This window comes from Jaculus jaculus, chromosome 12 (assembly GCF_020740685.1).
Source record: "Jaculus jaculus isolate mJacJac1 chromosome 12, mJacJac1.mat.Y.cur, whole genome shotgun sequence".
Lineage (NCBI taxonomy): Eukaryota > Metazoa > Chordata > Mammalia > Rodentia > Dipodidae > Jaculus > Jaculus jaculus.
The window spans coordinates 5,530,663-5,555,034 of record NC_059113.1 but is presented as its reverse complement, the minus strand read 5'-3'; the positions used below and the strand labels follow the sequence as shown (position 1 = coordinate 5,555,034).

The 24,372-nt window shown below is 44.8% G+C and overlaps 1 protein-coding gene across 1 annotated transcript in view; it reads left to right on the top strand.

The window, feature by feature from the left end:
* Dnah2 (dynein axonemal heavy chain 2) overlaps positions 1 to 24,372 on the top strand; it is a 136,906-nt gene that overhangs the window by 4,850 nt on the left and 107,684 nt on the right. The window contains exons 3-4 of the mRNA XM_045130831.1: positions 10,377 to 10,435; positions 13,013 to 13,183. Of these exons, the coding sequence (XP_044986766.1) occupies positions 10,377 to 10,435; positions 13,013 to 13,183 (230 nt within the window). The remainder of the gene's footprint in view (positions 1 to 10,376; positions 10,436 to 13,012; positions 13,184 to 24,372) is intronic.

Here is a 24,372-nt window from a genome sequence, read left to right as displayed (position 1 = left end):
TCTCCTTTTCAACTTACTGGCCTCTGCTACTAAGTATTTTCATTCTCACACAGAAGCCCAGTCATCTGTAGCTAGGATCCACATATGAGAGAGAACATGTGGCGCTTGGCTTTCTGGGCCTGGGTTACCTGACTTAGTATAATACTTTCCAGGTCCATCCATTTTTCTGCCAATTTCATAACTTCATTTTTCTTTACTACTGAGTAGAACTCCATTGTATAAATGTGCCACATCTTCATTATCCACTCATCTGTTGATGGACATCTAGGCTGGTTCCATTTCCCAGCTATTATAAATTGAGCAGCAATAAACATGGTTGAGCATGTACTTCTAAGGAAATGGGATGAGTCCTTTGGATATATGCCTAGGAGTGCTATAGCTGGGTCATATGGTAGATCAATCCCTAGCTGTTTTAGGAACCTCCACACTGTTTTCCACAATGGCTGGACCATATTGCATTCCCACCAGCAGTGCAGAAGGGTTCCTTTTTTTCCACATCCCCGCCAACATTTATGATCATTTGTTTTCATGATGGTGGCCAATCTGACAGGAGTGAGATGGAATCTCAATGTAGTTTTAATCTGCATTTCCCTGATGACTAGTGACGTAGAACATTTTTTTAGATGCTTATATGCCATTCGTATTTCTTCCTTTGAGAACTCTCTATTTAGCTCCATAGCTCATTTTTTGATTGGCTTGTTTGATTCCTTATTATTTAACTTTTTGAGTTCTTTGTATATCCTAGATATTAATCCTCTATCAGATATATAGCTGGTGAAGATTTTTTCCCATTCTGTAGGTTGCCTCTTTGCTTTTTTCACTGTGTCCTTTACGGTGCAAAATCTTTGTAATTTCATTAGGTCCCAGTGGTTAATCTGTGGTTTTATTGCCTGAGCAATTGGGGTTGTATTCAGAAAGTCTTTGCCAAGACCAATATGTTGAAGGGTTTCCCCTACTTTTTCCTCTAGCAGTTTCAAAGTTTCCGGTCTGATGTTAAGGTCTTTAATCCATTTGGACTTAATTCTTGTGCATGGCGAGAGAGAAGAATCTATTTTCATCCTTCTGCAGATATTTATCCAGTTTTCAAAACACCATTTGCTGAAGAGGCTGTCTCTTCTCCAATGAGTATTTTTGGCATTTTTATCGAATATCAGGTGGCTATAGCTACTTGGGCTTACATCTGGGTCCTCTATTCTGTTCCACTGATCTACATGTCTGTTTTTGTGCCAGTACCATGCTGTTTTTGTTACTATGGCTCTGTAGTATAGGTTAAAATCAGGTATGGTGATACCACCAGCCTCTTTTTTGTTGCTCAGTATTATTTTAGATATTCGAGGTTTTTTGTGATTCCAAATGAATTTTTGGATACTTGAGAGATTCTTGATATGCAAGTCTCCACTTTTTCTCCAGATAGCAGTAGGAACTTCTTTCTGAAGTTGTGAGTTTCCTGACCACGGGATTCTGACTTGGTTTCGAGTACCAGGTATGAGTTCTCTTCCACTGAGCAGGCCTCATGTCCAGTCAGAGGACAGCTGGTTGTCCACAGAGACTGAGTGCCACTGTCACACAAGTGTCTACTTCTTGTTAGGCTGGTTGATTTCATAGTCAGCAGGGTTCCCTGCTTATCCATGCTGTTGGTGACCAATGTCCTTCAGCGGCTCCCATGGGGCTCTCAGTTCTGTGAGGGCCAGCCAGGAGGGAGCTGGTTTCCCTTTTGGCTCCAGAATGGTATTCCGATGTCCTGTGATGCAGCCTGTGGTGTCTTTAGCAATAGGGTCTTACCTTTTAGCTCTGGCAGGTAATCAAGTGGTTTTGCAATGACCTGCATTGTTTTGGAGGCCTTATAGATCTACCTAGCTAACAGCTCACTGTGTATGGCAACCCAGTCCTGGGTCTGGAATTTACTAGCCAGTCAGCCTTTGTTTTTGTTTTTGTTTTTTTTGATAATTTTTATTTTTATTTATTTATTTGATTGCGACAGACAGAGAAGGAGGCAGAGAGAGAGAATGGGCGTGCCAGGGCCTCCAGCCACTGCAAATGAACTCCAGATGCATGTGCCTCCATTTGGCTAACGTGGGTCTTGGGGAATCAAGCCTCAAACAGGGGTCCTTAGGCTTCATAGGCAAGTGCTTAACAGCTATGTCATCTCTCCAGCCCCCCTTTTTTTGATGTAGGGTCTCACTGTAGCTCAGGCTGACCTGGAATTCGCTATGTAGTCTCAGGGTGGCCTTGAATTATGACTATCCTCCTACCTATGCCTCCTGAGTGCTGGGATTAAAGGTATACATACCCAGCTAGACAACCTTTTTACATTTCTGTTTCTTTCTTTTTTGGAGAGGGCATAGCAAAGAAATATTCAACCAATACAAGATTTAAACAGGGCAGATATCAAACTCTGTAGCTTCAAGTACAACAACTCTAGACAGTAATGAGGCTCCAAGTTCGATAAGTCTACCAGCAACAAGTCTCTGAAGTTCTAATTCTGTCCCTCCAGCTAGGCTACTCACAGTCCTGTAAAACTTAATCCAGGGCTGGCAGCTCTTCTTAGCAGCTGGTCCTGCATCTCCACTGGGTCTCCCCTGCAACACGTGGTTTATCCTCACGGCTCCATTGGGACTCCCATGCAGGCATCCAGGAAACCGGCTTCACACTGCCCATGCTGTTTCCAAAACACAAGACTACTTTGCAAACTCAGTGACTCTTTTTCCTGCATTTCTTTTTTTTTTTTTTTTTTAATTTTTTTTGGTTCATTTTTATTGATTTATTTGAGAGTGACAGAAAGAGAAAGAGGCAGATAGGGAGAGAGAGAGAATGTGCACACCAGGGCTTCCAGCCACTGCAAATGAACTCCAGACACGTGCGCCCCCTTGTGCATCTGGCTAATGTGGGTCCTGGGGAATCGAGCCTCGAACTGGGGACCTTAGGCTTCACAGGCAAGTGCTTAACCACTAAGCCATCTTTCCAGCCCCTTTTCCTGCATTTCTTATACTTCATAATACCAAGTGGCATGCCAATTTGTTAATCCGGGAGGTGGGGATAAAAGAGACTTTGAAGAATAGGACACTCCTTGAGCATTCAGGCCCCTTCAAAAGACTACACTCTTGCCGGGCGTGGTGGCGCACGCCTTTAATCCCAGCACTCGGGAGGCAGAGGTAGGAGGATTGCCGTGAGTTCAAGGCCACCCTGAGACTCCATAGTGAATTCCAGGTCAGCCTGGGCTAGAGTGAGACCCTACCTCGAAAAACCAAAAAAAAAAAAAAAAAAAAGACTACACTCTTTCTGTTGTCTCAATGCAGGTCAGCTGGCCCACTCTCAAAGGTTGTAGTTCTCTCATATAATTGCAGCTGAATGGGCAACAGTTTTGGCTGAAAGATTTAGTTCCTGTGCCATATCCCTCTGCTCACACCAGTCCATTTCTACATAATGCAACCCTGCACAAGCTCTCAGGACACAGGCATAACAGCAAGCCTCTCACACAAACTGCTTCTAGCCCAGTCCAGGCAAAGGTCTTTCTCACCCTCATAAGCCAAACCTGACAGTCCATAGTTCTTACTACATTCAGGTCTTTCAACTCTGACCAGAACAGCCCATCAAGCTGTACTTACAACACTGCAAGGCATCTCTTAGACCAAGATTTCAAATCCTTCCACATTCCTCTCAAAAATCAGTTTCAGGGCTGAAAGGATAGATTAGAGGTTAAGACACTTGCCTGCAAAGCCAAAGTACCCAGGTTTGATTCCCCAGGACCCACATAAGCCAGATGCACAAGGTGGTGCATGCGTCTGGAGTTTGTTTGCAGTGGCTGGAGGCCCTGGTGCACCCATTCTCTCTCTCTCAAATAAATAAATAAATAAATAAATAAATAATTTAAAAAATCAGCTCTAAAAGGTCAAAAGCTACACAATCAGGTGTCTAGCAGCAGTGATGCCACTCTTGGTACCAACTTTACTGTTGCAGTCAGGTTCACATTGCTGGCACGTATCATCCAACCAAGAGCAGCTTGAGGGAAAAAAGGTTTATTTTGGCTTACAGACTCTAGGGGAAGCTTCATGATGGCAGGGGGAAATGATAGCATGAGCAGTGGGTGAACATCACCGCCTGGCCCATATAAGGTGGACAATAGTAACAGGAGAATGTGCCAAATACTGGCAAGGGGAAATTTGCTATAACACCCATAAGTCTGCCCCCAACAACACACTGCCTCCAGGAGGTGTTAATTCCCAAATCTGCAACAGCTGGGGATTTAGCATTCAGAGCACCTGAGTTTATGGGGGACACCTGACTCAAACCCCACAGTAGGAAGCATCTTAACTAACTACTAAGCCATTTCTCCTGCCCTGCCCCAGCTGCTGCTGCTGCTTTTTTTTTTTTTTCTCCCTGAGGAGGGGTCTTACTCTAGTCCAGGCTGACCTGGAATTAACTGTAGTCTCAGGGTGGCCTCAAACTCACAGCGATCCACCTACCTCTGCCTCCTGAGTGCTGGGAGTAAAGGCGTGTGCCACCACATCCAGCTCTGGTCTTCTTTTTAAAAATATTTAATTAATTTTTATTGATAACTTCCATAATTATGGACAATAACCTCTCCCTCCCCCTTGCCTTTCTTTCCCATGATCTTGGTACTAGAACCTATGGCCCTGAGCGACTGAGTATGCATCATACTTCTGAGCCACATCCCTCAGCCCTTATAACTTTGAGGTCCTTCCTTAAGTGCTGTTCAATTCCCATTAAAAGAAGAAATCTTTTTTAAAATATTTATTTATATAAGAGATAGATACCCTTTCTCTTTCTCTGTCTCTCTCTCAAATAAGTAAATAAAAATATATATTAAAAAAAAACGGGCTGGAGAGATGGCTTAGTGGTGAAGGTGTTTGCCTGCAAAGCCAAAGGACTCAGGTACAATTCACCAGGACCCATGTAAACCAGGTGCACAAGATGGCACATGTCTCTGGCATTCGTTTGCAGTGGCCGGAGGCCTTGGCCACCCATTCTGTTTCTCTCTCTCTCTCAATCTGCCTCTTTTTCTCTCTCTCAAATAAATAAATAAAAAAATATATATATATTTTTTAATAATTTATTATTTTTTATTTGAGAACAACAGACAGAGAGAGAAAGAGGGGGAGAGAGAGAGAGAATAGGCGTGCCAGGGCTTCCAGCCACTGCAAACGAACTCCAGACGCGTGTGCCCCCTTGTGCATCTGGCTAACGTGGATCCTGGGGAACCGAGCCTCGAACCGGGGTCCTTAGGCTTCACAGGCAAGCGCTTTACCGCTAAGCCATCTCTCCAGCCCAAAAATATATTTTTAAAAAGAGATAGATTGAAAGACAATAGGGGTGCACCAGGACCTCTTGTCATTGCAACCCAACTCCCGATGCATGCACATTCGTGGATCTAGCTTCATGTGCACACCGGAAAATCACACTCAGGCTATTAGGTTTTCCAAGCAACTACCTTCAACCACTGAGCCATCTCTCCAGACCCAAAAGAATTCTAATCAGGTATCCCTTCTCTGTAATTTTCAAAAGCTTTTAACAATTATAGGAGCCCCTTCCCTAAGGTTTGATATCTAAATTTATTTGGTGGCAAAATCTAATGGAAACTGACATGAAGATATTTATGGTATGTTTAAGCCACTTAGTTTAATATTCATATTTTTACTGCAGAAATATTTAGAATAGTAAAAATTTGATTGCTAAATTTTGTTTTAGAGCCCTGTGGAGTGGGCATCAGGGATTACATACTACCACACTATATTGACATGGTATATTACAACTTTATTTTATTTTTTGTTTTTTTTTAAGACAGAGTCTCAATGTATCTCAGGCTGACCTGGAACTCACTCTGTAGCCTCAGACTGGCTTAGAACCCTTGGCAGTCTTTCTACCTCAGCCTCTGAAATGCTGGGATTAAAGGCATGTGCCACCATTCTCAACTCTTATATTACATTTTTTGTTTATTTTTATTTATTTATTTTAGAGCGACAGACAGAGAGAGAGGGAGAGGGAGAGAGAGAAAGAGCACGCCAGGGCCTCCAGCCACTGCAGACAAACTCCAGATACGTGCCCCACCTTGTGCATCTGGCTTATGTGGGTCCCGGGGAATCAAGCTTCGAACCAGGGTCCTTAGGCTTCACAGGCAAGCACTTAACTGCTAGGCCATCTCTCCAGCCCTTATATTACAATTTTAAAAATATTATTTATTTATTTGAGAGAAAAGGAGAGAAAATTGGCACGCTACTGCAAAGGAATTTCAGACACATGCACCACATTGTGCATCTGGCATTATGTAGGTTCTGAGAAATTGAACCTTGATCCTTATGCTTTGCTGGCAAATGCCTCAACTGAGCGATTTCTCTAGCCTGTATATTACAATTTAAATCCTGTCCTGTGCTGGGGATTGAACTCAGGGTTTTACTCATGCTAAGCATAGCTCTACCACTGAGCCACATCTTGAGCCTCTTACAATTTTAAATTCTGAAATATATTTGCCACCAAGGATGTTGGATAAGGGATCATAGACCCATATTTTAGGCAGAGCAGAAAAAGTGTAGGGAAACACTGTCACAGTCCCTCAAAAAAGAGAGAGCAATAAAAGAAACCCTGTTCACCCTCCCCAGGCTCTCCTGTGCTTTCCCAGAGATCACTGCTGCCTGCACTGAGGTTTGGAATTCTCAACACTGCTGTTTAATGTTGTATTAGAGAGGGCCATCCAGAGGCTGCCTCAGTCTCCCCTCACAGGCCTCGTTCCTGTCTGAAATCTGGAATACCACCATTCCCAAAGGAACTGGCTCATGCCTCTCATCTCTCAGTTCCTGTAATCACCTGTCCATCTTTTCATCACTTCCTTGGTGTCTTTGGCTCCTTCCCTGCTTAGTGTTCCTCTCTGGAAGGCAGCGTCCTGTTCCCCAAGGTCTTTTAGTTTTCCCATTTTTTTCTTATTCCAGCCCCCAGCAATGGAAAGCCAATAGTTTTTTTTTTTAATGTTTATTTTTATTTATTTATTGCACAGCAACAGAAAGAGAGAGAAAGAGGCAGATAGATAGAGAGAGAATGGGCACACCAGGGCCTTCAGCCACTGCAAACGAACTCCAGAAGCAAGTGCCACCTTATGCATCTGGCTTATGTGGGTCCTGGGGAATTGAACCTGGGTCCTTTGGCTTTGCAGGGAAGTGCCTTAATCACTAAGCCATTTCTCCAGTCCCCCTTCTGTGGTTTTTTTCCTTCCTTCCTTCCTTCTTTCTTTTTATTTTTTGGCTTTTTGGCTTGGCATTGGAAAGCATAATCTTTGTCTCCATAGGATTCTCCATAGCATCTTTCTTTATTTTTTTATGATAGGGTCTCACTCTAGCCCAGGCTGACCTGGAATTCACTATGTAGTCTCAGAATGGTCTTGAACTCATGGCGATCCGCCTTCCTCTGCCTCCCACATTCTGGGATTAAAGGCGTGCGTCACCATGCCCAGGCTACCCCCAGGTTTTTATGTGAACACTGGGGTCAAACTCAGGTTCTCATGCTTGGGTGGCAAGTACTTTACCCACTGGGCCACCTCCCAGCCGCCCACTTCATGCAGTTTTAAATTTGACTTATGTTTTTCCAGGATCTCAGTTTTTTTTTTTTTTCTGTAGTTCTATTTCTTCATCTTATATCAACCTCCTTATTTCATTCAACTGATTTTTTATGTTCTCTTGAGATTCCTTCAGGGGTTTATTTTCTTCTTTGATTTCTTTCGATTCTTCTTTGAGCATACTTATAATCATTCTTTTGAGTTCTCTGCCTGGCATTTCATCTAAATCAGTCTAACAGGAGGCCTTTACTGTGGGAGTCATAATTTTTGGAGGTGTTGTGTTGCCTTCATTTTTTCATGTTTCTTATATTGTTGCATTGGGACTTATGCATCTGGGGTTATTTCCTTGCTTGGACTTATTTATGGATTTTTTTTGTTTCATCAGTTGTATTTTTAAAATTTATTTTATTTATTTGAGAGAGGGGGAGAAAAAGAGAAAGAGGGAGGGAGAGAAAGGGCATGCCAGGGCCTCTAGCCACTGCAAACAAATTCAAGATGCATGTGCCACCTTGGGCATATGATTTACTTGGGTACTGGGGAATCAAACCTGGGTCCTAAGGCTTTGCAGGCAAGTGCCTTAACCACTAAGCCATCTCTCCAGCCCATGAGTTGTATTTTTAAGTGTGTGCACTTGAGAAGTTATCTCCTCAGACTAGGAGCTCAAGGTCCCTGGCGTGGCCTCTGTATTATGTCTGCTGTGGATATGCCTACTGTGTCAATGTAGTTCTACCATTCCCGTTCACAACAGCGCGCCTTTTGACTTTAGTAACTGTTGGTGGAAAACTGAGCAAGGATGGTATGGAGTATGCTAGAATCTTTGTCCCTAGGTGTGTTGGTTTACGTCAAATGTTCCCTATAAGCTCGTGTGCTCTGAACACTTAGTTCAATGTGTTGTGTTGGAGCTTCGGGGTGCTATGCCCACTCTGCTCACCTCTTGCTGCTGTTTTCACCTGCTCTGGCAGAGGTCCAGTCTGTGAGCATGCCATCCTTTCCCTGCCACGATGGAGCTTCCCCTCGAGACTAAGTCAAAGTGAATGTTTTCCTTCCACAAGCTGCTTCTGGTCAGGTGTTTTGTCCCAGAAGCGAGGCGGCAATTCCAACACTAAGGCTAGAAGTAGGATTAGGATAAGGACTAACGTTAGACCAACTGTGAAAAAGATAGAGGTGGGAAAGTATCTGGAGGGGAGCTGGGTACTGTTGGGTCCACGCTCTTAAGGCTTGGAGGCTTATGGTTATGGAGAGCACAGAGGAGGACAAGGGGGAGTGAATGTGGAAAAGTGGCTGCGATGAGACGTAGAACGCGTGGGTGGGGGAGGATGAGACCTGACTACAGAACGACCCTAAAATCTAACTGACCAGCATACTAACACAAACCCATTATGAGGCATATATGGGGGAAAAAAAGAGAGCTTAAAAAGGAGGCAGTAAAAGATAAAAAAGAATGCTAAAAATGGGAGCCTGGTGTGGTGGTGCACATCTTTAATCCCAGCACTTGGGAGGCAGAGGTAGAAGGATCACCATGAGTTTGAGGCCACCCTGAGAATACATAGTGAATTCCAGGTCAGCCTGGGTCAGGGCGAGACCTTACCTTAAAAAAAAAAAAAAAAAAGCTAAAAGTGATCAAGTTACCAGAACATATAAATGATCAAAATAGGAAAATACAAGATGTATGTTAAACTAAAAAAAGGAAGTTATAAGCCAGGCATGGTGGCACATGCCTTTAATCCCAGCACTCGGGAGGTAGAGGTAGGAGGATCGCCATGAGTTCAAGGCCACCCTGAGACTACATAGTGAATTCCAGGTCAGCCTGACCTAGAGTGAGACCCTACTTGGAAAAACAAAAACAAAAAAAAGGAAGTTATTATATTGGTATTGCTAAATTGGAGGGATGGGTTTGAATTCTTTCCGTCCCTGTGATATTTCATTTGGCAACCTGTACTGATGTGGGAGATATAATTTGCACTTTTTCTTTTTTCAGTTTTTCGAGGGGTCTTGCTGTAGCCCAGGCTATCCTAGAATTCACTATGTAGTCTCAGGGTGACCTCAAACTCATGCCATCCTCCTATCTGCCTCCCGAGTGTGGGATTGGCCTAATTTGCACTTCCAGTTCAAACCTATAGGAGCAGATTTGGGTGTGCATTGCCCCAGCACGGCTTGGACCAGCCACCTTTTGAGGTGCATTTCTAGTGCACTTGCCCTGAGTTGCGAAGTCTATTCCTTCCTCGGTGCACTCACCCTGGCTTGGCCCAGTGCTGGGCGGGGGAGGGAGAGTGGGCTCTTGACTGGCTCTGCAGTCTTTGTGCACCCCTCCCTGGCATTGATGTTTGGGGGGAAGGGAAGTTGTGGGATGTTACCTGAGCGAGTCCCCTTAGAGCTCCTTCTGTGCTCAGGATCTCCTCACCTTGCAAGGCTGGGGGCTGGGGGAGGGGAGGCGTGCAAAGCACCTTCCCCGCTCTTTCTGGAATGGCCATTGGGTGCAGTGCCTGGTGCTGCATGGTTCCAGCTAGGGACCTTCATTTCTTCATATGGTGAGTAATATTCCACTGTAGATCTGGGCCATCTTTTTGTTTATCTGTTCATAGTGTATTAACACTAAGGGCTGTTTGCACTTTCTCTTTTCTTTCTCAACCACTGAGCTTCCCCCCCCCCCCTCTGTTTTCTTCTTTTCCCCATCGTGAATGCTGCTGTTGCAAATATTGGCATTCCAGTATCTCCTAAAGCCATCCTGTCTAGCCTCGTGGGTGCGTAACTAGAAGCAGAAAACCTGGGTAATAAGTTTCAGGGTTTGTCTTCATTTTTGTGTCTTTCTTCCTAGCAGAGCCATCACTGGAGGAACCTGACCCACAGAAAGGCTTGGAGGCTTCGGAGAATGTGGTAGGCGTGGCCCTTCCCCAAGGGACGGAAAGCAATAGTGAGGGAAGCGACTAGGAATTCTCTCAGTGTGCTTCTCTCCCACTTCCTTCCTCTCCAACAGTGACCTGCTTAGCGTAAGGTCAGAGGTGCTCCAGTCCCCCTTTCTCAGGACAGGCTTTCAGGAAGGAACGGTCTCTTAGCTTATCTCCCTTGTCCCCTACTTTGGGTCAACTCTGGTCAGTCTTATGGGTGGACATCTGAACAACTTGAACAAACTGGTAAATATTGTCCTAATTTGATGGTAATTTATATTTATTTACCTATATATTTGAGAGCGACAGACAGAGAAAGAGGCAGAGAGAGAGGGAGAGGGAGAATATGCACACTAGGGCTTCCAGCCACTGCAAACAAACTCCAGACGTGCGCCCCCTTGTGCATCTGGCTTATGTGGGTCCTAGGGAATCAAGCCTCGAACCAGGGTCCTTAGGCTTCATAGGCAAGTGCTTAACTGCTAAGCCATCTCTCCAGTCCCTTGATGGTAATTTTTTTTTTTTAAGACATTCACTCCTCTCTTGTAGTTTTCTCCTGAGGAATTGACAGAAGGTTCCCCAATTGCCTTGAAAAATGTGCACTAAATGACATCTTTTCTCCAAGTTACAGCAGAACCTAGCCATATTCATATAGGGTGGTGATTCTGCAGTTTTTAAGAAAGGGGATCTGGGAGGCTCAACACTGGAAAGCTCTTGTTTGCAAAGCCTGCAGGCCCAGGTTTCTTTCTCCAGTACCTGTGTAAAGCCAAATATATAAGGTGGCACATGCCTCTTCATTTGCAGTGACTGGAGGTCCTGGTGTGCCCATTCTCTCTATCTGCCTTTTCCTCTCTCTTTCTCCTCTCAAATAAACAAATAAAATATATATAGAGAGAGAATGTGGGCTTGCCAGGACCTTCTAACACTGCGAGTGAAATCCAGATGCATGCACCACTTGGTGAATCTGCCTTTACATGACTACTGGAGAGTCACACTTGGAACATAAGGCTTTCCAAGCAAGCACCTTTAACCATTGAGCCATCCCTTTAGTCCCTCTTCTGAAACTTTTGTTTTGTTTTGAGGTAGGGTCTCACTGTAGCCCAGGCTGACCGAGAACTTGCTCTGTAGTCCCAGATTGGCCTCTAACAGCAATTCTCTTAACTTTGCCTCCCAAATGCTGGCATTAAAGGCATGTGCCACCATGCCCAGCCTGTCCTGGAATTTTTTTTTTAAATTAAAAAAAAATTTTTATTAGCATTTTCCATGATTATAAAAAATATCCCACAGAAATTCCCCCCCCCCACTTTCCCCTTGGAATTTCTTTTTTTTGTTGTTGTTTTCTTTGGTTTTTCGAGGTAGGATCTCACTATAGCCCAATCTGACATGGAATTCACCATGTAGTTTCAGGCTGGCCTTGAACTCATGGCAATCCTCCTACCTCATCCTCTGGCGAGTGCTGGGACTAAAGGTGTTTGCCACTATGCCCAGCTCTGTTCTGGGATTTTTTTTTAACATTTTGTTTATTTATTTGAGAGAGAGTGACAGAAAGAGAGAGAGAGAGACAGAGAGAGAGAGAGAATGGGTACACCAGGGCAGCCCACCCTGCAAATGAATTCCAGACGCATGCGCCACCTTGTGCATCTGGCTTATGTGGGTCCTGGGGAATCGAAACCATGTCCTTTGGCTTTGCAGGCAAGTGCCTTAACCGCTAAGCCATTTCTCCAGCCCTGTTCTGGAAGTTTAAGTGATTCCTTTTTATCTTCTCGAAGCACCACAAGAAGGACATGAGGGCTTCTCAAATAGGTTGAGCTGTATCTACGTGCTTCCTGGTTTCTTTTATTTAGTAGAGTTCTACAGATTCATTGTTTTCTAGTCACCAGTTATGATTTATTTTCCATCTAATTGCTCTAGTGGGTTTCAGTTTTTCTTCCCTCACCCCCCTTAATTTTTCCTTGTTGCTATGACAATTGACTTTGTTTATTTGCTTCGTTTTTCTTTTTCTTTATTTTTTTTTCGAGGTAGGGTCTCACTCTAGCTCAGGCTGATGTGGAATTCCCTCTGTAGTCTCAGGGTACCTCTGCCTCCTGAGTGCTGGGATAAAGGCGTGCGCCACCATGCCAGCTACAGTTGACTTTTTCCAGTGCTCATACTTCAGCATGCTGAGGGGCTGTCGTGAGGAAATTGTCCTTTACCAGCCAGTCATCTCCCCACTCCTAGCTGCTTGCTCCAGACTAAAAATTCTACCTGTTCCCTTGATTCACTTTTACCCTTGAGGTTGAGGGTTGCTTGAGAATGCGTTTTTTATAACCACCCAGAAGGGAACTGTTTTGAGGAGGTAATAGTCTATTGTTTTCCCTCTGTGACACATTCTGTTTTCACTCCCAGAGGCAGGAGAATCTATTGTCTCCTCTCTTCAAATGCTTGAAACCTATCATTCAGTCATCCTCTGCTTTCTCCCCTGCATTCTGAACCTGTCTGGCTTCTCCCCCGAGTGTGCCGTTGAGGGAGGGAGGCGGGCTCATTCCCACAGCATGACTGCTCTGCGTCTCTGTCCACTCTCCTTCCGCAGAAACCCCTGTTCCTCTCTCGAGCTGTGCTGACGGGACTGGCCGACGCTGTGTGGACAGAGGAGCATGATGCGGTTCTGGATCACTTTGCCCAAGACCCCAAGGAATCCATTCTCACCATCTTCATTGACCCTTGCTATGGGCTGAAGCTGGAGCTGGGCATGCCTGTGCAGGTGGGTACCCCGATTTCTCAGCCAGAGGCGGTCAGTCCTCCAGGGAGCTGAGGGTGCTACACTCCCCTTCACTCGGAGTCTGTGCTCAAAACCCATAGGACCCACTGTGTGGGGGGTACCCTGCCTGGAAGCAGAGGTGAGAGAAGATAAGGCAGCATTTTGCTTTTGATGATTGCTTGGGCGAGTAGAGAAAGGAGACATATAAACATTTAAATATTTTTATTTTTATTTATTTATTTGGTGGTGCTGGGCATTAAACCCAGGTCTTTGTGCATGCCAAAAAATGTTCTGCATGGGGCTGGAGAGATTGCTCAGTGGTTAAGAGCATTTCCTGCACAAGCATTAGGAATTGAGGGGGTCTGAGACTACTGAGTTCGATTCCCCAGAACCCTTGTAAATAGCTGGTTGTGGCCATGTGTGTCTGCAACCCCAGTCTTGTGGGGCGCAGAGGTGGAGAATCACTGGGGCTTGTGAAAATGGCAAGTCAGTGGAGACTCTGTCTCAAGCAAACAAATGGATGAGCAATGGAGAGCACATCGCCATTCTCTTCTGGTTGCCACACGTGCACACAACATCTACACATACATGCATGTACCAGGCACACCATTATACCTATTACATGACACACATGCAAAAAGTGCTCTCTACCATTGAGAAGAGTGCCTGCATGTGTATTTTGATGCATGCTCAAAGCTTTATCATCACCATCATTTTTTTTTCAAGGTGGGGTCTCACTCTAGCCCAGGCTGACCTGAAATTTACTACGTAGTCTTGGCATGGCCTTGAATTCATAGTGAGCCTCCTACTGCTGCCTCCAAGTGCTGGGATTAAAGGCGTGCGCCACCACGCCCAGCAAACTTTGTTGTTTTTTATTTTTTATTTTTTTTTAAGAGTCTCACTATAGTCCAGGCCGACCTGGAACTCACTTGATGGCCCAGGCTGACCTTGAATGCACAGCACTTCCTCTATTAGCTCAGCTCTGAGTGCTGGGGTAATGGGTGTGAGCCACGTGCCTGGCTGACCAAAGCCTTATAAAAGCTTTTGGTGAGCAACTAATAAAGCCAATGAATTGTGGGAAAGCTTGATGTGGAGGTGATCTTTGAGCTGGGAATGAAGTTAATAAGTAGGATTTCATCAGGACCGGGTGAAAACTATTCAATAATGAACACTTTATGTGCAAAGAAAAGAGGAGTGGTGGGAAAAGGGTACTGAGAGGTGAGTTGGGGTCAGTCTGTAAGGAGCCTTGTATGGGTTACATACACTAAAGAGTTTGGCTTGTTTCTTGAAGAGAACTACTGAGGCCTTTAAAAAAATAACTGTTTCGGCAACATGGAGTATATGCTAGTGAAAAGTAGACCTAGGATAGAGAGAAAGCAAGACAAAGAAGTATAGTTAAAAAAAAAAAAGGATAGTAAAAAAAAAAAAGGATAGTAAAATGTTAGTGGTGGGATTTGAGTGTGATGGGCGTGTAGGTGATGTATGCATGTATGCATGTTTGTATGTGTGTGGGTGCATGTGCATAGTTACATGTGTGCCTGTGGAGGCCAGAGGACAACCTTAGTGTCATCCTCACGTGCCATCCACCTTTTTTTCTTTTTTAAAAAATTTTTTTTTGTTTATTTATTTATTTGACAGCAACAGACAGAGACAGGAAGAGTCAGAGAGACAGAGAGACAGAGAGAGAGAGAGAGAGAATGGGCGCGCCAGGGCCTCCAGCCTCTGCAAACGAACTCCAGACGCGTGCGCCCCCTTGTGCATCTGGCTAACGTGGGACCTGGGGAACCGAGCCTCGAACCGGGGTCCTTAGGCTTCACAGGCAAGCGCTTAACCACTAAGCCATCTCTCCAGCCCTTTTTTTTTTCTTTTTTAAAATTTTTTTGTTTATTTATTTATTTGACAGCAACAGACAGAGACAGGAAGAGTCAGAGAGACAGAGCATCCATCTTTTTTTGAGACAGGCTCTCTCACTGGCCTGGATATTAACAGTTAGTCTGGACTGCCTGACTAGGGAGCCCCGGGGTCTGTCTGTCTTCTGCCATCCCAGTGCTGGGATCACCAGTGTGCACCACCACAACTGAATTTTCTTTCTTTTTTTTTTTTAAATGAGGTACGGTCTAGCCCAGGCTGAACTGGAATTCACTATGTTGACTCAGGCTGGCCTCGACTCACGGCGATCCTCCTACCTCTGCCTCCCAAGTGCTGGGATTAAAGGCGTGCACCACCACGCCCCGCTTTCATAGTGGTGTCTTAATAGTGTAAAGTGTGGGCAAGCAGGAGGACCTGAGTTTGGATCCCCAGCACCCAAGTAAATTTCAGGTATGGAAGTGCACACCTGTTATCCCAGAGCTTGGGAGGTAGGCTGTCCTTGAGTCAAGCTGGCTAGCTAAATTAGCTGTCAGGGAGCTCCGGACGCAGTGAGACCCTGTGTGCTGCATTGTATCAGGTCCCTCCTAGTCCCTCATAGACTCGTGGGTTTTGAATATTGGTTCCTGGCTGAAGTCAGTTTGGGAGGTGCAGCCTTGCTGGAGGAGGCATGCTGCTGTTGCTGGTTGCATGATTTGGGGGTGTTACAGCCAGCATCCCATGACCAGAGCTCAGCTCATTGTCTTTTTGCTTTCTGCTGGGACTACAGGTGTGCATTCTCATGCATTGTTTTGATTTAGTTGCAGTCACTGTGTCTGAATGTCACTCTCTGGATTTCTTGTATAAAGCATTTTAGGGTCTAGGGGATTGCTCAGTGGTTAAAGTCATTTGTTTGCAAAGCCTGTGGACTGGGTTCAATATCCAAGGCACCCACATACACCAGATGCAAAGAAAGTGATATATCTGATGTTCATTTGAAAAGGCAAGAGACCATGGTGCACCCATATACACAAACACACACTCACATATGCAAATAAATAGGTAAAAATTCATTCTTCTTTTTTTTTTTTTTTGAGGTAGGGTCTCACTCTAGCCCAGGATGTCCTGGAATTCACTATGTGGTCTCAGAGTGGCCTTGAACTCACCATAATCCTCCTACCTCTGCCTCCCAAGTGCTGGGATTAAAGGCGTGAGCCGCCAGACCCATCAAGTTCATTTTTTAAAAAGAAAGAATTTTAGGCTGGAGAGATGGCTTAGCTGTTAAGATGCTTGCCTGCAAAGCCTAAGGACCCAGGTTTGATTCTCCAGGTCCCATGTAAGCTAGATGCACAAGGTGGTGCATACATCTGGAAATACTTTGCAGTGGCTAGAGGCCTTGGCATGCCCATTCTCTCTCTCTCTCTCTCTGATAAATAAATAAAAATAAATTAAAAAACAGAATTTTGGAATGAGTGGAGATATAGATCACTTGGTAGGATTCTTGCTTAGAAAACACAAATCCCCGGGTTTATTCCCTAATACCACATACACTTGGTGGTGGGGCTGCACATCTATAATCTCAGCATACAGGAGATGGAGGCAAGAGGACTGGAAGGTCAAGGTCACCCCTGGCTACATAGCAAGTTCAAGGCCAGCTTGGGAGACATGTGACCTTGTCTCATAAAAATTGTTTTAATGTATGCAGAAAAATGCATGAAAATAGTAAAGGTAATTATGAAAGAAAATAATGTAGATTTATTGTCACAAAAACATTTATTAAATTACACTAATATCAGTAGTTATATGTCAGGAATGTATAGGATGACAACATAGAAATTTAGAAAGTATAAAAACAGACATTATTGATCACAGTACATAGGAAATAGAAAGTACAGCAATAGATATGTAAGCATTTTCTATAAAAGTGACATTTAAAATCTGTGGGGAAGGATGTGTTAGTCAATGAAACATATGGAACATGAACTTTTTCATTTTAAAAGAATCTCTTGCTGGTGTAGTAGTGCATGACTATAATCCTCGCACTTGGGGGGATTGAGACAGGAGGATCACAACTTTAAGGAGAGCCTGGACTATATAGCAAGAACCTGTCTTAAAAAAAAATCTGAGCCAGGTGTGGTTGCACACGCCTTTAATCCCAGCACTCAGGAGGCAGAGGTAGGAGGATCGCCGTGAGTTCAAGGCCACCCTGAGACTACAGAGTTAATTCCAGGTCAGCCTGGACCAGAGTGAGACCCTACCTCGAAACCCCCCCCCAAAAAACATCTGGGTGTGGTGGCCCTCAACCATGATTCCAGCCCTCAGTAGGCAGAGACAGGAGGATTCCTGTAAGATCAAGATCAATGTGCACTACAGAGTGAGTTCTAGCCAGTCAGAGCAGTGTATCGAGACCAGGCCTCAAGCAGGCAGAACAACAAACAGAATCCATTTAACCTGCTCTGAAATGGCCTGTGGACTCACTGCGTTCTCTAGTTAAGATGGCTAGTTGAACTTTCTTACAGACACTGTCATCCTCAGAGCTCAGGAGTGAGACTCAGTGGGAGTCCTTGTGCTCAATCCCCACCGCAGAGAGAGAAAATAAAGGCTCACCTCTTCCTGCTCTCTGACTTCACGGTGTGACCAGTCACCTGCTGCCTCCCCTTCCCTTATAAGCCAAAGTAAATTCTTCCGCCATTGGAAAAACATTACTCAGCACTGCTAAGATGAGCAAAAAGTAAAATTAGCAAATATGAAAACAAAAAGCCACACGCAACAAATAAAGAAGTATTTCAACTCTAGTGAACTTTCAAAATGAATGACAGGCCTGACACATAGCTCAGCTGGTAAAGTTACTAACCTTGCAAGCATAAGGACCTGAACTCCAGCCCCAGAACCGACATAAACCAGGCTTGGTGTGCAGACTGCCATCCCCAGTGCTGGGGAGGTGGAAACAGGTAGGTCCCTGAAACTCTGTGGCCAGCCAGTCTAGCCTAATTAGGCAAGTACCAAACCCAAGTTACTTATTTCTTTAAGAGTGACAGAGAGACAAAGAGGCAGATATATAGAGAGAACAGGTGCGCCAGAGCCTCCAGCCACTGCAAACGAACTCCAGATGTGTGCACCCCCTTGTGTATCTGGCTAATGTGGGTCCTGGGGAATTGAGCCTCGAACTGGGGTCCTTAGGCTTCACAGGCAAGTGCTTAACCACTAAGCCATCTCTCCAGCCCAACTTAAAAACATTCATTTGTTTATTTGAAAGAGGGAGAGAGAGCAAGCGAGTGCAAGCCAAGGCCTCCAGCCGCTGGAAACAAACCAGATGCATGTACCACCTTGTGCATCTAGCTTACATGGGTCCTGGGAAACTGAACCTGGGTCCTTTGATTCTGTAGGTAAGTGCCTTAACTAGTAAGTCATCACTCCAGCCCCTAACGTTTTTTAAAGGGCCTTTTATTTACTTATTTATTTATATTTTTGTTTTCTCGAGGTAGGGGCTCACTCTAGACCAGGCTGACCTGGAATTCACTCTGTAGTCTCAGGCCTTGAACTCACCGTGATCCTCCTACCTCTGTCTTCCAAGTGATGGGATTAAAGGTGTGCACCACCATGCCTGGATTTAAGCACCTTTTAAAAATGATTTTTTTATTTGAAAGAAAGAGAGATAGAGACACAGAGGGAAAGGAGAGAGAGAGAGAGAGAGAGAGAGAGAGAGAGAGAGAGAGAGAGAGAGAGAGAATCGGAATGCCAGGACCTCAGCCGCTGCATTAAAACTCCAGATGCTTGCACCATCTAGTGGGCATGTATGACCTTGCTCTTGCCTCACCTTTGTGTGTCTGGCTTATGTGGGATCTGGAGTGAAATGGAACATGGGTTCTTAAGCTTCACTGGCAAGCCCTTAACCTCTAAGCTGTCACTCTAGCTCTCAAATACAACTACTGAGAAACTGTCTCCAAAAAGGTGGGCAGCACCTGAGGAGTAACACCCGAGACTGTCCTCTGACGTCCACATGCATATGTACACGTGTACACACACGCGCACACAATAAGAATAACACCCAAGAGTGTCCTCTGATGTCCACGTGCATATGTACACGTGCACACACACGCACACACACAATAATAACACCCAAGAGTGTCCTCTGACGTCCACATGCATATGTACACATGCACACACATGCACACAACAAGAATAACACCCAAGGGTGTCCTCTGATGTCCACATGCCTATGTACACGTGCACACACATGCACACAACAAGAATAACACCCGAGAGTGTCCTCTGATGTCCACATGCGTATGTACACGTGCACACACACGCACACAACAAGAATAACACCCGAGAGTGTCCTCTGACGTCCACATGCATATGTACACGTGCACACACACGCACACACAAGAGTAACACCCGAGAGTGTCCTCTGACGTCCACATGCATATGTACAGTGCACACCCACGCACACAACAAGAATAACACCCGAGAGTGTCCTCTGACATCCACATGCATATGTACAGTGCACACCCACGCACACAACAAGAATAACACCCGAGAGTGTCCTCTGACATCCACATGCATATGTACAGTGCACACCCACGCACACAACAAGAATAACACCCGAGAGTGTCCTCTGACGTCCACATGCATGTGTACACGTGCACACACATGCACACACAACAAGAATAACACCTGAGGGTGTCCTCTGATGTCCACATGCATATGTACACGTGCACACACACGCACACAACAAGTATAACACCCAAGAGTGTCCTCTGATGTCCACATGTGTATGTGCACGTGCACACACATGCTCACACACAAGAATAACACCCGAGAGTGTCCTCTGACGTCCACATGCATGTGTACACGTGCACACCCACGCACACAACAAGAATAACACCCGAGAGTGTCCTCTGACGTCCACATGCATATGTACAGTGCACACCCACGCACACAACAAGAATAACACCCGAGTGTGTCCTCTGACGTCCACATGCATATGTTCACGTGCACACCCACGCACACAAGAATAACACCCGAGAGTGTCCTCTGACGTCCACATGCATATGTACAGTGCACACCCACGCACACAACAAGAATAACACCCGAGAGTGTCCTCTGACGTCCACATGCATGTGTACACGTGCACACACATGCACACACAACAAGAATAACACCTGAGGGTGTCCTCTGATGTCCACATGCATATGCTCACGTGCACACACACGCACACAACAAGTATAACACCCAAGAGTGTCCTCTGATGTCCACATGTGTATGTGCACGTGCACACACATGCTCACACACAAGAATAACATCCGAGAGTGTCCTCTGACGTCCACATGCATGTGTACACGTGCACACCCACGCACACAACAAGAATAACACCCGAGAGTGTCCTCTGACGTCCACATGCATATGTACAGTGCACACCCACGCACACAACAAGAATAACACCTGAGAGTGTCCTCTGACGTCCACATGCATATGTACAGTGCACACCCACGCACACAACAAGAATAACACCCGAGAGTGTCCTCTGACGTCCACATGCATGTGTACACGTGCATACACATGCTCACACACAAGAATAACACCCGAGAGTGTCCTCTGACGTCCACATGCATGTGTACACGTGCACACACACGCACACACAACAAGAATAACACCTGAGTGTTCTCTGACGTCCACATGTGTATGTACACGTGCACACACACACGCACACACAAAAATAACACCCGAGAGTGTCCTTTGACGTCCACATGCATATGTACATGTGCACACACACTCACACAACAAGAATAACACCCGAGGGTGTCCTCTGACATCCACATGCATATGTACACATGCACACACACGCACACAATAGGAATAACACCCGAGAGTGTCCTCTGATGTCCACATGCATATGTACCTGTGCACACACACTCACACAACAAGAATAACACCCGAGAGTGTCCTCTGACGTCCACATGCATGTGTACACGTGCACACACACGCACACACAACAAGAATAACACCTGAGTGTTCTCTGACGTCCACATGTGTATGTACACGTGCACACACACACGCACACACAAAAATAACACCCGAGAGTGTCCTTTGACGTCCACATGCATATGTACATGTGCACACACACTCACACAACAAGAATAACACCCGAGGGTGTCCTCTGACATCCACATGCATATGTACACATGCACACACACGCACACAATAGGAATAACACCCGAGAGTGTCCTCTGATGTCCACATGCATATGTACCTGTGCACACACACTCACACAACAAGAATAACACCCGAGGGTGTCCTCTGACATCCACATGCATATGTACACGTGCACACACACGCACACAATAGGAATAACACCCGAGAGTGTCCTGTGATGTCCACATGCACACACACACACAACAAGAATAACACCCGAGAGTGTCCTCTGACGTCCACATGCATGTGTACACGTGCACACACATTAAGTGAGAAATATGGCTGACCAGTGGAAAGGGTAAGAACTGAGTTCAGGCACCCATCCTGCCTATGGAATGGTTGGCACTCCTGCCTGGATGGAGGGAACCTTGGAGCTTTTCGAAAATCTCCATTTGACATTAGTTAACATCTACTGCCCTCCTCAAAGCAGTTTCTTAGGCTCCAGAACAGTGAAGAAATCAGAGCTGCAGAGATGGCTCATTAGTTAAAAGCGCTTGCTTGCAAAGTCTGATGGTCCTGTTTCGATTCCCCAGTACCTATGTAAAGCCAGATGCACATAGTGGCACATGCGTCCAGAATTCGTTTGCAGTGGTGAGAAGCTCCAGCATGCCCATCCCCCTTCTCTCTGTTGCAAGTAAATAAATAAAAATCTTTTTTTTTTATTTTTTAAAATTTTTATTTATTTATTTGAGAGCGACAGACACAGAGAGAAAGACAGGTAGAGGGAGAGAGAGAATGGGCACGCCAGGGCTTCCAGCCTCTGCAAACGAACTCCAGACGCGTGCGCCCCCTTGTGCATCTGGCTAACATGGGACCTGGGGAACCGAGCCTCGAACCAGGGTCCTTAGGCTTCACAGGCAAGCGCTTAACCGCTAAGCCATCTCTCCAGCCTAATAAAAATCTTTTAAAAAGAAAAGAGAATAAAACATAAAATAGCCAATCCTTTCACTTTAACTTCAAGAGGTGAAAAAAAACACGCTCTCTCTTGGTGGGGCATCAAACAGTTGCCCACAGTACATTAGAACCAAAAGAGTAAATTCACAGAAATGCCTAGGCATGAGCAAAACAGGAGAAATTGCATGGCAACAGCAAGCATATTATATCAAGGACAAAAAAAAAAAAAAAGGAAAAAAGAACAAAGAACAAAGAACAAAGCACATACCGGAGGAGGGGTACCTGAGGAGAGGAGATTCCTCACGCAGGGTCATGGTAGCACAATTTGATACGGACATGAATTCAAGTTTTTAAGAAGTAGACAAAATAATAAATGGTGAAAATGAGATAAAAGGGAGAACGCAGATTCCAGGGGACAGATAAAGCAACATGCTGCAAGGCTAGTGAGCAATGGCAAGGAGGTGACTAGCTGTGGCTGGAAATCGTTCACCCGTCTAGAGGAGGCTGCGGTAGGCCCCGTGCCTCCAGAAGACAAGGCTGAAGACAGCAAGGGAGCTAGAGAGACGCGGGGAGGCTTGAAAGGCAGAGAGCTGATCTGAGGGCTGCAGCCAGCAAATGCCACACATGTGCGTTTAGGCATAAAGTACAAAGAATTTTCCTGAAATGCAAAAGGAACTATATTTGGGAATCAAAAGAACATAGCATTTTGCATAAAGTTTATTAGTCAGTGCCTACTATAAATTATATGTTATGTACTATGTATGTATATTATAAATTAATACATTTTATTTGCACAACTAAAATTCAAGGATACTAATTTTTTGAGAATGTCACCTATGTAATAGTCTACGAAGAATGTTTAACTTCAATCTAATAATGAGGACTATCTGGTCAATCTAAATTAAGGGATCTTTTGGAAAACAACTGGTTTGAACTATCTAATTCTTAGAACTATCAATGGATACCATAAAAGAAAGAGAAGGGATGGATATGGTGGAAATGCCTGTAATCCCAGCACTTGAGAAGCTGAGACAGGAAAATCAAGAATTCGAGTCTAGCCTGGGCCATATATGGAGACCCTATCTTAAAAAACTCACAGACAGACAGACAGACAGACAGACACACACACACACACACACACACACACACACACACGGGATGGGAATTGTTAGAAATGAAAGGAGGTTGAAGAGACATGGCTTTGTGTGTGGAAGGTAGAGGCAAGAGGATTCATAGTCCAAAGCCAGCCATGGCTACACAGAGATTTTGAGAACAGCATGAGATTCTATGTCAAAATACAAAACACCACAAAAAAAAAAAAGTAAGACCCTGTTTCAAAACAACAGAAAAGGCATGAAGTGTAAGGCAAGTATCACTGAGCTACGCCATCAGTCCTTCTGTAAAATTTAATAATTTGTAATTAACATATATCATCTTAACAAAAATAGTTATTAAGCTTTTTGAACATGGATACAAAAATAAATAAATAAACAAACTTATAGAAAATAGCAGCCAGGCATAGTGGTGCATGCTGCATACCTTTAATCCCAGCATTTGGGAGGCCAGCCTGGATTAGAGTGAGACCTTACCTAAACAAACAAACAAAAAACCCTACAAATGCTGAGATTTATTTCTGGATAGTGGGAAGATGCTTAATTTATTTCTTTTTTATGGTGTTTTTTTGTTTGTTTGTTTGTTTGAGGTAGGATTTCACTCTAGCCCAGACTGACCTGGAATTCACTATATAGTCTCAGGGTGGCCTTGAGCTCATGGCGATTCTCCTACCTTTGCCTCCCCAGTGCTGGGATTAAAGGCATGCATCACCACACCTGTCTCTTATTTTCAGTTTTTAGAATTCAGGAAATAATAAGGAAAAGTTGCACCAAAATACTTTAAAGTATTTATTTATTTGAGAGTGAGAAAGGAAGAGAGAGAGAGAAAGAGATTGATTGGGCTCCCCAGGGCCTCTTACTGCTGCAAATGAACTTCAGATGCATACATCACTTTGTGCATCTGGCTTTACCTGGGTGCTGGGGAATCCAACCCGGGCCAACCTAGTTAAAAGGCTTTGCAAACAAGTTAACTACTGACTTATCTTCCCAGCCTAAAAACAATTTTTACAGGTTAGGGGTATATCTCAGTGGTAGAGTGCTGCCTAGCACATGAGAGGCCTTGGCTTCGACCTTCAGTACAACAATCCAGGTGAACAAACACCCCCCACACATACACAAAAGTGGAAATGAGCAAAGCAGCGAGTC